The sequence below is a fragment of the Balaenoptera borealis genome (genome assembly GCF_965194805.1).
Source record: "Balaenoptera borealis genome assembly, chromosome: 10".
Lineage (NCBI taxonomy): Eukaryota > Metazoa > Chordata > Mammalia > Artiodactyla > Balaenopteridae > Balaenoptera > Balaenoptera borealis.
Genome location: NC_138874.1, coordinates 84990799 through 85007340, shown reverse-complemented (window position 1 = coordinate 85007340; position 16542 = coordinate 84990799). Strand labels below are relative to the sequence as shown.

General features: G+C 41.4%; 1 protein-coding gene across 4 annotated transcripts in view; it reads left to right on the top strand.

Annotated features, from left to right (window-relative positions):
* MYOF (myoferlin) overlaps nucleotides 1-16542 on the top strand; it is a 164789-nt gene that overhangs the window by 88653 nt on the left and 59594 nt on the right. For all 4 annotated transcript variants that reach the window (XM_082339375.1, XM_082339373.1, XM_082339374.1 and 1 more), the window contains 4 exons: nucleotides 9834-10011; nucleotides 11237-11361; nucleotides 13561-13667; nucleotides 16242-16434. In XM_082339375.1, coding sequence (XP_082195501.1) covers nucleotides 9834-10011; nucleotides 11237-11361; nucleotides 13561-13667; nucleotides 16242-16434 — 603 coding nt within the window. The remainder of the gene's footprint in view (nucleotides 1-9833; nucleotides 10012-11236; nucleotides 11362-13560; nucleotides 13668-16241; nucleotides 16435-16542) is intronic.

Sequence of the window (16542 nt, the reverse complement as noted above, 5' to 3'; positions counted from 1 at the left end):
ATCTAACCTGAAGAGGGGATTGTGGGAACCTCCAATTTATGGCTAATGGGTTAAAAGGGCAGGTGAAGTGGGTAGGGCAGTTTTGTGGGACTGAGCCCTTAACCTGTGGGATCTGATATTATCTCCAGGTGGACAGTGTCAAAATTGAGTTAAATTGTAGGATACCTAGCTGGTGTGGCAGAATTGCTCAGTGTGGGAATATCCTCCCCACATCTGGCGTCAGAAGTATTGACAGTGTGATCGTAGTGTGAGAGTAAAGGAGACACACAAGGGGAAGAGTGAGTTTTTCCTACTCAGTTGCCAAAGAGCCCAGAGCTCCCCCATGTCCCTAGAGCAGAAGTCAACCTGATGCTCCAGATGGGCTTGGTTAAGAGACCCCGTGAGAGATGCAGCAGGGTTCAGCCTGGGTGCTTTCCTAAGGAATCAGGCAGGAAGAAGAAGATCAGCTGTTGCAGCCCCAGGCTTAGAGCTCCCATCTGTCTGGCCCACGTTAAGTGTCAATAAATATTGCTTGAAACAACACATTGAGATTCATCCATCAGCTCCTTTAGACCAAAGGTGGCAAGTTGGGCAGTTTTCCTTGGCACAGTTTCCTTGTCATTGACCCTTAATGTCCCCTGCCTCCTGGGCCCACGGCCACTTTTATGAGCTATTACTTCCTACCTCTTATCAGTATTCTGCTTGACAAAACTCACCCCCCTCCCCAAATTTATCGATACTTCTGAAACGCTCCCTTATACCACCTACACCTACAACTTGCACTGGTCACTGAGGATCAGAAAGAGAGCCCCAAGGCCCTGCAAAGTTAAAGAAACATCCATCAATGGATGGGTTGAATTATAGTTCAGTAGACTATAATTTATATTCTTCAACTTTCCCTGTTGTAGGCGGTTTTGCCCCAAGGCTACTAAGCTGGCGGGGGTGGGGGGGGTGGGGGGGGGGATGGGGGGAGTGGGAACTGAGGCTGCAGAGTGCTCTAAACTGTGTTGCTAGTTACTTCTCACCACCTCTTTGTGCCCTGAGGGCACAGGGGAAGTAGGAAAGCGCTGGGGGAAGGGCAGTATTCTCAGCTTCACTATTATTACTCCAGGATCATGGGGCTCTGGGGCAGGGAAGCAGATGGTAGGGGCGCCCCTCGTGGATTTTGCCCTACAAAGTGGTCCAGGGAGCTGCTCCATCTTGAGTGGCTTGCTCACAGTGTGAGCCCACTCTGTTAGGAGTTGTGCTGGCCAGAAACACCACTTATTATCTTAGAGCTCAGACCCTCCAGGGTGAGGGTCCTGTCAGGGCTTCTGCGGGTGACTGTGAGTTCTGCGTGGGAAAATCCGGGGAGATCTAATGGAACCCTGGCCGTGTGGGGGTGTGCAGGGCAGAGCCAGCCCGGCCAGAGGCGGCATCCCCGCCTCTCTGCAGCACCTCTTGACGTGCCGTCGTTCTTTTCTGCAGTAACAGGCAGCTCTGGCTTAAATACTGATCGTTTTTTTCTGGGCCCTGACTTAGGTCCCAAATTACGTTTCATATTTTTGCTCCTTCCCTTCTCTGATATCATCCTAGATGGTTTACAAAGAAGAAGTTATGCTCTCTATATAAGGTCTGATTAATACAAATAACTTCCTACTTTGTAATTTTCATGCAGTAATTTAAACCAAACCTCGAATTTCCACGGCACTCCTGAACCATGGATAGTTCAGAAGGCTTAGGTGTGGGTAGTTAAGGGGACTCCTGACAAGTGACAAAAGTCCCTCAAGCCCCTCTCTACCAAAGTGACAGCAGACTAAGGTAAGGAAGTTTTTCAAATTGAAATGCCCAGGCAGAATCTCCAGAAGATGGGGCCCAGATATAAATATAAATATAAATATGTATATATATGTATATAAAAGGTCTTTGGGCGATCCAATTTGCAGCTAAGGTTGCAAATCAGTGTTTTAGAAAGTCTTTCAAAAAAGATTGAGACTCAGAGGGGTTTCTAATGAAATCCTATGGGAGGTTTCAATTGTACTATGTCAAAAATTTCTTTAACTAAAATGGAGATTTTGTAATAGTGGGATATCCCAAGGTATTTTTTTTTAATTGAAGTATAGTTGATTTACAGTGTTATGTTAATTTTTGCTGTACAGAAAAGTGATTCAGTTATGTATATATATTCATTTTAATATTCTTTTCCATTATGGTTTATCATAGGGTACTGAATATAGTTCTCTGTGCTATACAGTAGGACATATGTTTATGTCATTTATCCATTCCATATATAATAGCTTATATCTGCTAACCCCAATCTCCCACTCCTTCATCCCCCAACCCCCTCCCCCTTGGCAACCACAAGTCTGTTCTCTATGTCCATGAGTCTGTTTCTGTTTCGTAGATAGGTTCATTTGTGTCATATTTTACATTCCACGTATAAGTGATATCATATGGTATTTGTCTGTCTTTTTCTGACTTACTTCACTTAGTATAATAATCTCTAGTTGCATCCGTGTTGCTGCAAATGGCATTATTTCGGGTTTCTTTTTATGGTTGAGTAGTATTCCTTTGTATATGTATACCACATCTTCTTTATCCATTCATCTGTTGATGGACATTTAGGTTGTTTCCATTGTCTTGGCTATTGTGATTAGTGCTGCTATGAGCATAGGGGAGCATGTATCTTTTTGGATTAGGGTTTTTTCTGGGTATATGCCCAGGAGTGGGATTGCTGGATCATATGGCAATTCTATTTTTAGTTTTCTGAGGAACCTCTATACTGTTTTCCATAGTGGCTCTACCAACTTACTTTCCCACCAACAATGTAGGAGGGTTCCCTTTTCTCCACATCCTCTCCAGCATTTTTTATTGGTAGAGTTTTTAATGATGGCCATTCTGACCAGTATGAGGTGGTACTTCATTGTAGTTTTGATTTGCATTTCTCTGATAATTAGCAAAGTTGAGCATCTTTTCATGTGCCTATTGGCCATTTGTATTTCTTCTTTGGAAACGTCTATTTGGGTCTTCTGCCCATTTTTCAATTGGATTGTTTGTTTTTTTGCTGTTGAGTTGTATGAGCTGTTTGTATATTTTGTAAATTAAGCCCTTGTCAATTGCATCATTTACAGATATTTTTCTCCCATTCTGTAGGTTGTCTTTTCTTTTTTTTTTTTTTTATGGTTTCCTTTGCTGTGTAAAAGCTTGTAAAGCTTTGATTAAGTCCCATTTGTTTATTTTCATTTTTATTTCTGTTGCCTTGGGAGACTGACCTAAGAAAACATTGGTATGATTTATGTCAGAGAATGTTTTGCCTAGGATCTGCTCTTTTTCTTTTGGCCATGCTGTGTGGCTTGCAGGATTTTAGTTCCCCGACCAGGGATCAAACCCATGCCCCTTGCAATGGAAGCATGGAGTCCTAACCACTGGGATTCCAGGGAATTCCCTAGGATCTCTTCTAGGAGTTTTATGGTGTCATGTCTTATATTTAAGTCTTTAAGCTATTTTGAGTTTATTTTTGTGTATGGTGAGTGGGTGAGTTCTAACTTCATCGATTTACATGCGGCCGTCCAACTTTCCCAACACCACTTGATGAAGAGACTTTTTCCCATTGTATATTCTTGCCTCCTGTGTCAAAGATTAATTGACCAAAGGTGTGTGGGTTTCTTTCTGGGCTCTCTCTTCTGTTCCATTGATCCATGTCTGTTTTTGTGCCAATACCATGCTGTTTTGATTACTGTAGCTTTGTAGTATTGTCTGAAGTCTGGGAGGGTTATGCCTCCTGCTTTGTTCTTTTTCCTCAGGATTGCTTTGGCAATTCTGAGTCTTTTATGGTTCCATATAAATTTTATGATTATTCTAGTTCTGTGAAAAGTGTCCTGGGTAATTTGATAGGGATTACATTAAATCTGTAGATTGCTTTGCGTAGTATGGGCATTTTAACAATATTAATTCTTCCAACCCAACAGCATGGGATAGCTTTCCATTTCTTTGAATCATCTTCAATTTCCTTTATTAATGTTGTTTTTTTAAAATAAATTATTTTATTTTTTATTTATTTTTGGCTGCGTTGGGTCTTCATTGCTGCACGCGGGCTTTCTCTAGTTGCAACAAGTGGGGGCTACTCTTCGTTGCGGTGAACGGGCTTCTCATTGCGGTGGCTTCTCTTGTTGTGGAGCACAGGCTCTAGGAGTGTGGGCTTCAGTAGTTGTGGCATGTGGGCTCAGTAGTTGTGGCATGTGGGCTCAGTAGCTGTGGCTCGCAGGCTCTAGAGCACAGGCTCAGTAGTTGTGGCACACGGGCTTAATTGTTCCACAGCATGTGAGATCTTCCTGGACCCGGGCTCGAACCCATGTCCCCTGAATTGGCAGGTGGATTCTTAACCACTGCGCCACCAGGGAAGTCCCTAGTAATGTTTTATAGTTCTCAGCATATAAGTCTTTCATCTCCTTGGTCAGGTTTATTCTTAAGCATTTTACTTTTGGGGGTGTGATTTTGAAAAGTATTGTTTTTTACATTCCCTTTCTGAGATGTCATTCTTAGTGTAAAAAGATGCAACTGATTTCCGTATGTTAATCTTGTATCCTGCTACCTTGCTGAATTTGTTTGTCAGTTCTAGTAGTTTTTGTGTGGAGTCCTTAGGGTTGTCTATATATAGAATCATGTCATCTGCATGTAATAACAATTTCACCTCTTCCCTTCCAATTTGGATACCTTTTATTTCTTTTTCTTATCTGATTGTTGTGGCTAGGACTTCAAATACTATGTTGAATAGAAGAGGTGAGAGTGGGCATTCTTGTCTTGTTCCAGATTTTAGTGGGAAGGCTTTCAGCATTTCACTGTTGAATATTATATTGGCTGTGGGTTTGTCATAATAGCTTTTATTATGGTGAGATGTGTCCCCTCTATACCCACTTTGGTAAGAGTTTTTTTTATCATGAATGGATGTTGAATTTTGTCAAATGCTTTTTCTGCATCTATTGAGATGATCATGTGGTTTTTGTCTTTTCTTTTGTTTATGTGGTATATCACATTGATTGATTTGCATATGTTGAACCATCCTTGTGAACTTGGGATGAATCCCACTTGGTTGTGGTGTTTGATCTTTTTTATGTGTTGCTGGATTTGGTTTGCTAATACATTGTTGAGAATTTTTGCATCTATATTCATCAAAGATATTGGCCTGTAATTTTCTTTTTTGGTGGTATCTTTGTCTGGTTTTGGTATCAGGGTGGTGTTGGCTTCATAGAATGTCTTTGGGGGTATCCTTTCCTCTTCAATTTTTTGGAAGAGTTTGAGAAGGATTGGTATAAGTTCTTCTTTGTATGTTTGGTAGAATTCACCTGTGAAGCCCTCTTGGACTTCACAGGGACTTCACACTTTGTAGGGAGTTTTTTTTAAATTACAGATTCTATTTCACCTCTACTGATCTGTCTGTTCAAATTACCTATTTCTTCTTGATACAGTTTTGGTGGGCTGTATGTTTCTAGAAACTTGTCCATTTCTTCTGGGTTGTTGAATTTGTTGGCATATAATTGTTCATAGTATTCCCTTATGGTTTTTTGTATTTCTGCAGTATTGGTTGTTATGTCTCCTTTTCCATTTCTTATTTTGTTTATTTGAGTTCTCTCTCTTTTCTTCTTGGTGAGCCTGGCCAGAGGTGTGTCAATCTTGTTTACCCTTTCAAAGAATCAGCTCTTGGTTTTATTGATTTTTTTTCTATTGTTATTTTAATCTGTTTTAGGGATCTTAGGCTAGGGAGTGCAAAGTGATGGCACTGACTGCCTGTGCAGGTCTCTCTCCATTCTAGCTGCTGCAAACCAGCTGCTGCATTCTCCTCTGAGGCTCCAAAGCTCCTCCTCTGTCCCAGCTGATCTCTTCACTGGTGAGGGGACTTCCCAGGGTGCAGGAACCTTGCCTCTTTGACAGCTCCCTGCCAGGGGTGCAGATCCCATCCCAATTTCTTTCTCACTTTCTTTTTTCTTTTGTCCTTCCTGGTTACATGGAGATTTTCTTGCCCTTTCAGAGGTCTAAGGTCTTCTGCCAGCATTCAGTAGATATTCTGTTAGAATTGTTCCACATGTAGATGTATTTCTGATGCATTTGTGGGAGGCAGTGAGCTTCATGTCCTACTCCTCCACCATCTTGATCTCTCTCCCCAAGGTTCTTTGAGACAGGGGTCCCCAACCCCTGGGCCGCGGACCAGTACTGGGCCGCACAGCAGGAGGTGAACGGCAGGCGAGCAAAGCTTCATCTGCTGCTCCCCATTGCTCACATTACCACCTGAACCATCCGTGTCCTCCTCCCGCCCCGTCCGTGGAAAAGTGTCTTCCACAAAACCGGTCCCTGGTGCCAAAAAGGTTGGGGACCGCTGCTTTAAGACAGCAAACTACAGTGACTGTCAGATGTTCTTAAAATGGTCCTCAGGAAATTTAAAATAGAATTACCATATGATCCAGCAATTCACTGCTGGGTATATACCCAAAAGAATTTAAAGCACGGACTCAAATGGATATCTGTACACTCATGTTCATAGCAGCAGCATTCACAATAGCCAAAATGTGGAAGCAACCATGAATCCATTGATTTTTTGAATGGATGAACAAAAATGTGGTGTATAATTAAACAAGGAGACCATTAGATGGTGGTGGCTCTAAAGTCTTGGCAGCCTACATAGGTAACCAAAAACCTAGGCCTGGCAATATATCAAGATTAAGAAATCAAAAGTAAAGGACAACAAATCACAAATAGCCAAGTGAGCTTTCCCAAATAATGCAACCACTTAAGCTATAGCCAGTCAAGTAATCTCCTTGTCTTCCTTCTGGCTGTGCTCTATCAAAAGAGCACTTTCACTTACATGTAGAATCTAAAAAACAAAACAAATGAACAAACATAACAAAACAGAAACAGATTCACAGATACAGAGAACAAACTGGTGGTTGCCAGAGGGGAGGGGTGTGGAGGGATGGGTGAAAAGGTGAAGGAGATTAAGAGCTACAAGTTTCCAGTTATAAAATAAATGTCACAGGGATGTAATGTACAGCACAGGGAATATAGTCAATAATATTGTAATAACTTTATGGTAATTAGACTTGTGATCATTTTGTAGTGTATAAAAATATCAAATTGCTAGGTTGTACACCGGAAACTAATAAAATATTGTAAGTTAATTATATGTCAATAAAAAAATTTAAAAATACAAAATAAATTTTAAAAAGAAAGGAACAGTGTTTGATCTCTATTTCAGAAAAATAAGTGTACCTAATTTCATTTATTTTTAAATCTGACGGTAAAAGTCTTTTTTTTTTTTTTAATTGAAGTATAGTTCATTTACAGTGTTGTGTTAGTTTCTGGTGAACAGCAAAGTGATTCAGTTATACATATACATATCGTTTTCATATTCTTTTCCATTATGGTTTATTATAGGATATTGAATATAGTTCCCTGTGCTATACAGTAGGACCTTGTTTATCTATTTTGTATATAGTAGTTTGTATATGCTTATCCCAAACTCCTAACTTATCCCCCCTCCCCTTTCCCCTTTGGTAACCATAAGTTTGTTTTCTATGTCTGTGAGTCTGTTTCTGCTTTGTAAAGAAGTTCATTTGTATCATATTTTAGATTCCACATATAAATGTTATCATATGATACTTGTCTTTCTCTTTTTGACTTGCTTCACTTAGTATGGTAATCTCTAGTTGCATCCGTGTTGCTGCAAATGGTGTTATTTCATTCTTTTTTTTAATATTTATTTATTTATTTATTTATTTATGGCTGTGTTGGGTCTTCGTTTCTGTGCGAGGGCTCTCTCCAGTTGCGGCAAGCGGGGGCCACTCTTCATCGCGGTGCGCGGGCCTCTCACCATCGCGGCCTCTCCTGCTGCGGAGCACAGGCTCCAGACGCGCAGGCTCAGCAATTGTGGCTCACGGGCCCAGCCGCTCCGCGGCATGTGGGATCCTCCCAGACCAGGGCTCGAACCCATGTCCCCTGCATTGGCAGGTGGACTCCCAACCACTGCGCCACCAGGGAAGCCCTATTTCATTCTTTTTTATGGCTGAGTAGTATTCTGGTGTATATATGTACCACATCTTTATCCATTCATCCATTGATGGACACTTAGGTTGCTCATGTCTTGGCTATTGTAAACAGTGCCGCTGTGAACATTGGTGTGCGTATATCTTTTCGAATTAGAGTTTTCTCCAGATATATGACAGGGAGTGGGATTGCTGGATTATATGGCAACTCTTTTTTTTAGTTTTTTGAGGAATCTCCATACTGTTTTCCATAATGGACATACCAATTTACATTCCCTCCAACAGTGTAGGAGGGTTCCCTTTTCTCTACACCCTCTTTGGCATTTACTATTTGTAGAGTTTTTAATGATAGCCATTTTGACCAGTGTGAGGTGATATGTCATTGTAGTTTTGATTTGCATGTCTCTAATAATTAGCAATTTGAGCATATTTTCATGTGCCTATTGGCCATCTGTATGTCTTTTTTGGAGAAATGTCTATTTAGGTCTTCTGCCCATTTTTTGATTGGGTTGTTTGCTTTTTTTTGTTATTGAGTTGTATGAACTGTTTGTATATTTTGGAAATTAAGCCCTTGTCAGTTGCATTGTTTGCAGATATTTTCTCCCAGTCTGTAGGTTGTCTTTTTGTTTTGTTTATGGTTTCCTTTGCTGTAAGCTTGTAAGTTTAATTAGGTCTCATTTGTTTATTTTTGCTTTTATTTCTATTGCCTTGGGAGACTGACCTAAGAAAATGTTGCTAGGATTTATGTCAGAGGATGTTTTGCATATGTTCTTTTCTAGAAGTGTTATGGTATCATGTCTTATATTTAAGTCTTTAAGCCATTTTGAGTTTATTTTTGTGTATGGTGTGAGGATGTGTTCTAACTTCATTGATTTACACGTGGCTACCCAGCTTTCCCAACACCACTTGCTGAAGAGACTCTGACAGTAAAAGTCATTTTTTTCTTAATAAATTTATTTATTTTTGGCTGCGTTGGGTCTTCGTTGCTGCGCGTGGGCTCTTCTCTAGTTGTGCCAAGCAGGGGCTACCCTTCGTTGCGGTGCACAGGCTTCTCTTTGCGTTGGCTTCTCTTGTTGCGGAGCACGGGCTCTAGGCACATGGGCTTCAGTAGTTGTGGTGTGCGGGCTCAGTAGTTGTGGCTCACGGGCTCTAGAGTGCAGGCTCAGTAGTTGTGGCACACGGACTTAGTTGCTCCGCGGCATATGGGATCTTCTCCGACCAGGGCTCGAACCCGTGTCCCCTGCACTGGCAGGCGGGTTCTTAACCACTGCACCACCAGGGAAGTCCTAAAAGTCTTAATTGTTTCTGATTAGAAAATTAATACTTTAAACAATTCAAACTATTAGAAGTGTATAAGTTAGACAGTAAAGTTAGCCATAATCTCTCTACCTTCCCCAACATAACTACTGTTAACAATTTGATTTATATTCTTCCAGACTTTCTTTGTGCATATGCCAGTATTAAAATATATATTTAATGGGTTCACTTAAAAATATACCTTTTTTCCATGTTTGTACATATGAATCTACCTAAGCCTTTTTATGAAATTTCATTCCATTATATGGATGTAACATAATTTGCTTAACCAGTGGCCTATTGTTAAACATTTGTATTGTTTTCATTTTTTTCTCTATTTCAATCAACTCTGCAATGAAGATCCTGGTACTTCTGTCTTTGCCCACTTATTTGAGTACAAGGGGAACTGCTAGATCCAAGAACATTCTCCACTGGCATTTAACTCAACACTAATTATTACGGTTAGAATTACATCTGCTAGAATTCCACATGTAAACAAGAGCAAAAGGAGTTTCTCTGAGCCTTATGTCTGCTCATACTTTGTAGAAATATCAGCGAAGGCGGAAGTACAGCCTGTCTGCTGTGTTCCATTCGGCCACCATGTTGCAAGACGTTGGCGAGGCCATTCAGTTTGAAGTCAGCATTGGGAACTATGGCAACAAGTTTGACACGACCTGTAAGCCTTTGGCATCAAGCACTCAATACAGCCGTGCCGTGTTTGATGGTAAGACTGACAATGGCCATTCTCTCCTGTACACATTTACAGCGGGTACACCACAGGATGAGAAACATGCAGTGTATTCTCCCTCTGGCAGCCATTATCCCCAGCATATGCTTAGTGGAATGGGAAAGGTTGAATGGGGAGGAGAGGTGGCTGGAGTTCAGGCACCTTCAAGAATGAATGGTCAGACCCTAGAAGCTGCAGACCCTTGGCTGTACTCCAGTGCCCCCTCCCATGCCCAACTTTAACCCTTGCTGTGTTTTGTAAAGTCACAAGATGGCAACTAGCTGAACACTGAGCCTCCCCCCAAACAGCTCCTGCCCCAGCCCACCTCTTCCCTGCCGGGCCCCAAATCACTCTTAGATTGAGTAGTTGAAGTGGATGGAAAATCAAGCTTCTGGTTTTGGCTCAGTTACTTCCCAGCGCTATGACCTTAGCCATATCACTTCATTCTAACCCTCAGTTTCTTCATCTTCTCCAGAGTTGCCATGAGGATTAAATAGCTGTATTTGAACAAAGATAAATGAGAAACAGTCCCTGCTTTTAAGGAGCTTACATTCTAGTGTATAAAATAAATCATAATAGAAGGCAGAGTATGAGAGTGCCCTTATAAAGATATCGACAAATGGTTGGAGAGTATAGAGAAGGGAGAGAGAAATTCTGATCAAATGCCCCAACGGTTGTCGCCATAGTTTTTACCTAATTTTTGTACAAGTAGTGTTAAAATATAAAACGTGCTAGAAAATGTTGGCTAATAATTCTTAATTACTGTAAGGCTCTTAGTAATACCAAATTCCATGTATCTATCTAAGGCTTTTAAAAACCAGAAAATTCTTTTTTCTTGTCCTACTTCCAGCAAAAATATTTATTTAGAATAACAGTTTTCAGGGACAGCACATATAGTCTAATCTATGCTCTATTTTCTTCTGCTGTGTTATGTAATCATCAGTGATGCTCAGATACATGGTCCTGAATCACCAAAAGATCCTGAGATCATTGTGCTAGGTTTACTAGGGTCTTGTAGAGATTTTCAAAGCAGGCTAAATGAATAAGGACTTTCTATTTATTCCTCAGTTGCTTAATTAAATAAAATGAAAGAAGCAGACCACCCCAAACCACACCTCCAGGCCTGTGATTACTCAAGCCGTCCAGTTTGCACATCTTTTCAGTAAACGTGTTGTTTATTTTAAGTGTGCAGTGTTCACTGACCCTCAATATTCTACCCCAGGGAACTACTATTATTACTTGCCTTGGGCCCACACAAAGCCAGTTGTTACACTGACTTCATACTGGGAGGATATTAGTCATCGCCTGGATGTAGTGAACACGCTCCTAGTCATGGCAGAACGGCTGGTGAGTTTCTCTTTTCTGCATTTCCTTTTCACCAAACAGAGTGAATTATGTGTTAGTTAGAATGCAGGTTAGGCCACTGTACCACAAGACCACAGAATATAATGGTAAGCAAAATGAAAGCTATTTCTTTAGTAACAGTTGAGGTAGGTAATCCAAGGCTGGTATGGAAGTTCATTGGTGTTAGGGACCCAGGCTTTTTCCCCCTTGTTGCTCTGCTATCGCTAAGGAGTTGTCATAGTCTGCATGGGAGAGGCAGCTCACCACTACACCGACCCTTCAGCCTGAAGGAAGGGGAAAAGAGGGGGAGAAGATGACACAGGCCTTTTCCTTCAAGGGAAACACTCAGAAGTCACAGGCTTGATTTCTACTCATTTTCCACTGGCCAGAATCCAGTCATACAACCGCCTCTTACTACAAGGGAGTTGGGAAATACAGTCCTAGGCCTGGGCAGGCATATGTCCAGGTACAAGTTCTCTTACTGTGGAAAAGAGAGGATGGATGTTGAAGTAGGGGGACAACTCAGTTTCTGCCACAATTTGTATGTGAAGTATGGTGTGGAGAGTGGTTCATTCCAGTAGAAACATGCAACCCTTAGAGCTTTGCTATCAAAGCAGTAAGAATCTCTACTGTGGGAAGAAGTGGGCTCAGTAGACTTTCTTGTTTGGAGGTTGGGGTGGTTCCCTCTGGTGGGAACTTGCATAGATGTGATACCTTTGATTATCCTTCTAGTTGACATTGATGAGGAGAAGAAGAACGTGGTTGGGATATTTCTAATTAAGTCAAAGATACTAAGTTATTTCTATCAGGTATTGATAAAATCCATCTGGCATTAGTGTTTTGACTTCCAAATTATATGAATATTAATTTTTCTAAGATCCAACCTGTCAGGGTTGGACCATGACATTTGGGGGTCCTGGAATATACTTGATCTAAGACCCCACGACAGAAATCTGAAAATACTGTTTTATGTTTTAAAGACAATATTGAAGGAGAATTATACATTTAACTTAAGCATAATTGTTTACATAACAGAGCTACAATTGATATGCATTGTGGTTGTGGTATTAATTTCCAATCTCCATCTCAAGGGACTTGGTAGGGAATTGGTCACACCTCTATTCTAATTATGTTTTAGGTGTTCTTCAGCATTTTTCATCTTTGTTCTTCTCATCAGCTCTCTTCATTGACCAAGCTGTCCTAATTCCATACTAATCTGGACAGGACAGTGGATTTCCGTGATCTGACTTTTGGGGACCATGGTGGGCTCTCCTTCAACCTCTCTGTTGGCAGATGCTCAAAGTGATGCAATAATCTGTCCTGAGCTTATCTTGTACTTTCTGTACCCCAACCCTGGGATCACCATTTCTCCAAGGAGCCCTGGTTCCTTTTAGTAGGAATGGAGTGTGAAGAACAAGGTCTGGGTATTGGAGTGCTCACTGCTACTGAGATGTCATTGCTTCTAGGCCTTCTCAGCAGACAAACTTGCGTGAGAACACACATGTATATACATATGTATGTTTATGTCTATATCTCTCAATATACTGAATGCAATGAGTTTATAAGGATAACCCCAATTCCATTCTAATATCATGGGGTTTATTCTAGTCTTCACTCTTTCTGTATTTACAACTCCCTTCTCCAACAGTGAGAAACCTGGCTTCCGTTTTCCTCCATATATTTACTCATTAGTTTAACCCTAAAATCCGTAGGTGAAGTACCGCAAAAAACAAAGCTATTTAGAGTTTGATACGTTTATGGTTCTTTCCTTCAAACTGAGGGAATATAGTAAAAACACTGTACTCAAAAGTTACTTGGGTTACTTCAGTGTAGTTATGTTATTCATCTGAAATATAGTTAGGTTCACTTTTTTCTGTTTTACATTCCATTTTAGGGTTCCTTCCCCCATCCTTGTTGGTTTTTCTTTTATTTGCTTTTTGAATACTTGAAATTTGCCTGGTGTCAAAGGTCAAAGCTATATGAAAATCTTGTCTTATTACTTAAATATATGTATCAGTGTTGATGGCATTTTGAAGAAAAATAGTGTTGAGCTATAGTGAGCGTTATTAAATGTAAAAGAAAAAAACTTTTCATTTTTCTGTTAAGTCTTTTTGTGTATTTTTTTCTTGAAAATGAAAGTTAAACCTTTACCAGGTATAATGCACAATTACCAATTATTTCCTCCCTTTCCAAATTCTTCAGCAATCAAAAATAGAGGCTCTAAAATCAGGGATACAAGGTAAAATTCCCGCAAACCAGTTGGCAGAAATGTGGTTGAAGCTGATCGATGAAGTCATAGAAGACACAAGGTATAGTGATCTTATTCGTACTTTAGAATTCCCAGCCGTGCTCGCCTCCCTTAAACTGTAAGGCCTGAAGAGTCTCTAGAATTTTCTAGTGTTTGCCTGAAAAATGAATTTGAATCAGTCAGGCTTCTCAAAAGGCTGTCACTGGAAGAGTCTCTGAATCACCAGCAGGAAAAGCTCCACTTTCCGATCTGGTGCCGATTCTGAAGCAGCTGAGGGAGGCTGAGGTCCCACTTCAGGAAGCAGTCCCAGTGCAGCCTCTTGCAGGGGGTGGGGAAGCGGGGAGGGAGCTGGTCTGCCTCCCAGCGGTCCTTGTGTGCCCACCGCCCCAGGAAAGGTGACTCCTGGCTCCCCAGAGAATGGGGTCTGGGGCTGGGGCATTGATATTACCGTTTAGAACAGCGTTCCGAATTCATAAACACAATTTTAGCAACAGCCTTTTTACTCGCTCTTTTACTGGATGCCTAATGAGTACTCTGGCCAAGCCTCCCTTAGGTGAAGCCAAAAGATTCAACCCAAGCCAGAGAAACTTTCATAACTGTGGCTTAGGGTAACTGCTCAGATCTCAGGGTATTTGTAAATCAAAGGGGGAAGTGATAATTCTAAACTCATTTTAACTGTTGGCCAATAGAGCAGCGGTCAGGGAAGTTCCAAAAGAAAACTATATTAGATACTTCTAACCAGCAGCAGGAACCAGGGCTGTCCAGCACCCCCTACCCACAACCCCAAGCTCCTAACCCAAAGTCTCCCAGTCTTCTTGTGCCCTCTAGTGGTTCAGCTAGGTAACTGTCATGCAGCTGAGATCAAAGTATTGCTGGGTGCTTGTTTAAATTCAGAGAATTTATATCTGGGTCCTAAGAGGTCATCTCTTCCAGTCCCCTTATTTTATAGATGAGAAAACAGAGGCCCAAGGAGGTGAAAGACCCATCTGAGGCCCAAAGTTGGGTTTATTAGCATAACTTCTTTTCCTGCTACATGTTTCCCACCATCAGCATCTATTTGTTGAAGGTCTTATGTGTGACCTCTGAGCTAGCAGCTTCTGTCTATAGTTTTGCCTCAAAGCATCATTTCAGGGACTTAATCCTTCCAATGCATTGCCATAATTACCAATGCAACCAAACAAAAACATTTGGTAATACTTTTCATGTAGAAAATGCCTGTGAATTTTAAGAGATATCTATTTATACTGTTTTTGAATAATCGGTTTTTGAATAATCCAATTGGGCACTTTCTAATTTTAAGAAACTTGTGTTTAAGGGAAGTCATTTAGGATTTCCTTCATTTAAGAAGCTGGGTAAGGTTCTTCCCTGGTGGTCCAGTGGGTAAGACTCCTTGCTCCCAATGCAAGGGGCCCGGGTTCAATCCCTGGTCGGGGAACTAGATCCTGCATGCATGCCGCAACTAAGAGTCCCCATGCCACAACTAAGAAGCCAGCATATCGCAACTAAGAAGTCCGTATGCTGCAACTAAAAAGATCCTGCATGCCGCAGCGAAGATCCCAAGTGCCGCAACTAAGACCTGGTGTGGCCAAATAAATAAATAAATAAATATTTTAAAAAAATTTTTTAAAAGCCGGGTAAAATTCTAACCAATGAAAATTCTAGGTAGAAACAATGTGAGCAGAATTTCCTGGAATAGGTGACATCCTCACCGTGTGACCCCATCAGCAGCCCTTGTGAGAGGGGGGCCCTGGCAGAAAAAGTCTAATTCTGGCTCCAGCTCAGCTGTTCTAGTGGGAGCTTGACCTACACAAGTAGTTCTTAACGTTTTGGGGAGTACTCAGTACCCTCTGAGTACCTGATGAGATGATGACGATGATGGCAACATCATTTAGACTTTACTATGCGATAGGCATTGCTCTAAAGGCTCCCCATATATTAATTCATTTACTTCTCACCACAACCCTAAAAGGTAGTTATTATTTTCCCCCATTTGAAGATAGGAAAACAAGAGATTAATTGGTCAAGATCACCGAACTAGTAAATGGTGGAGCCAGGATTTTTACCCAGATAGCCAGCTCCAAAGCCTGTGTTCTTCATCACGATGTCATCTTCATCATGATGTCACACTGCATGTCAACACAGACAAACACTTTTCTTTATAAGTTCCAGGGATTCACAGACCTCCAGAGGCCCACCCGCAGACTGCCTAGGGGTGCATGGGCCCTAGGTTAAGAAGCCTTCCGCTAAATGATCTCTAATGTCCATTCTTCTCCTTCATTTTGTGGGTCTGTACAGTGATCATAGGAAGCAAAAGAAGGGAAGGCCAGTTCCTCCCAACTGCTGCCACTGTTTCCATCTTCTTCCCAGTGACTCCAGGGGCCTTGGGTCAAACCCAAGGAATTACTTTGGAATTTTCATCCCCCTGCATTCCCCATGAGAGTTAGGAGAGCCTGTCTGGCAGGTCTGCTCTTAAAGCCACATACACTCACCTTCAGCTTAAACCTGGTCACGCTTTGTGGAGTCTATTAGGAAACTGATGTGGTTTGTGAGATGGAAACCAACCGTAAATGAATTTGACAGTTCTGAAGCCTAGTAAGCTATTCTGCATATTCTCTGGTTCTTTTTCCTTTTTTAGATACACGTTGCCTCTCATGGAAGGAAAACCTAATGTCACAGTTCTTGATACTCACATCCAAAAGCTGCGATCCAGAGCTCTCTCCCAGATACACGAGGCAGCTGTGAGGATGAGGTCTGAGGCCACAGAGGTGAAGTCCACATTGGCAGAAATCGAGGACTGGCTCGATAAATTAATGCAACTGACTGAAGAGGTAAGGCTTTTAAACTACACTTGACATGGAGGAGGGATTCTGTAGAAGGGCACCAGGGATAGAGATGGTAGTAGGAAAATCTAGTGCGTTATCTTGCATATTGAGCAG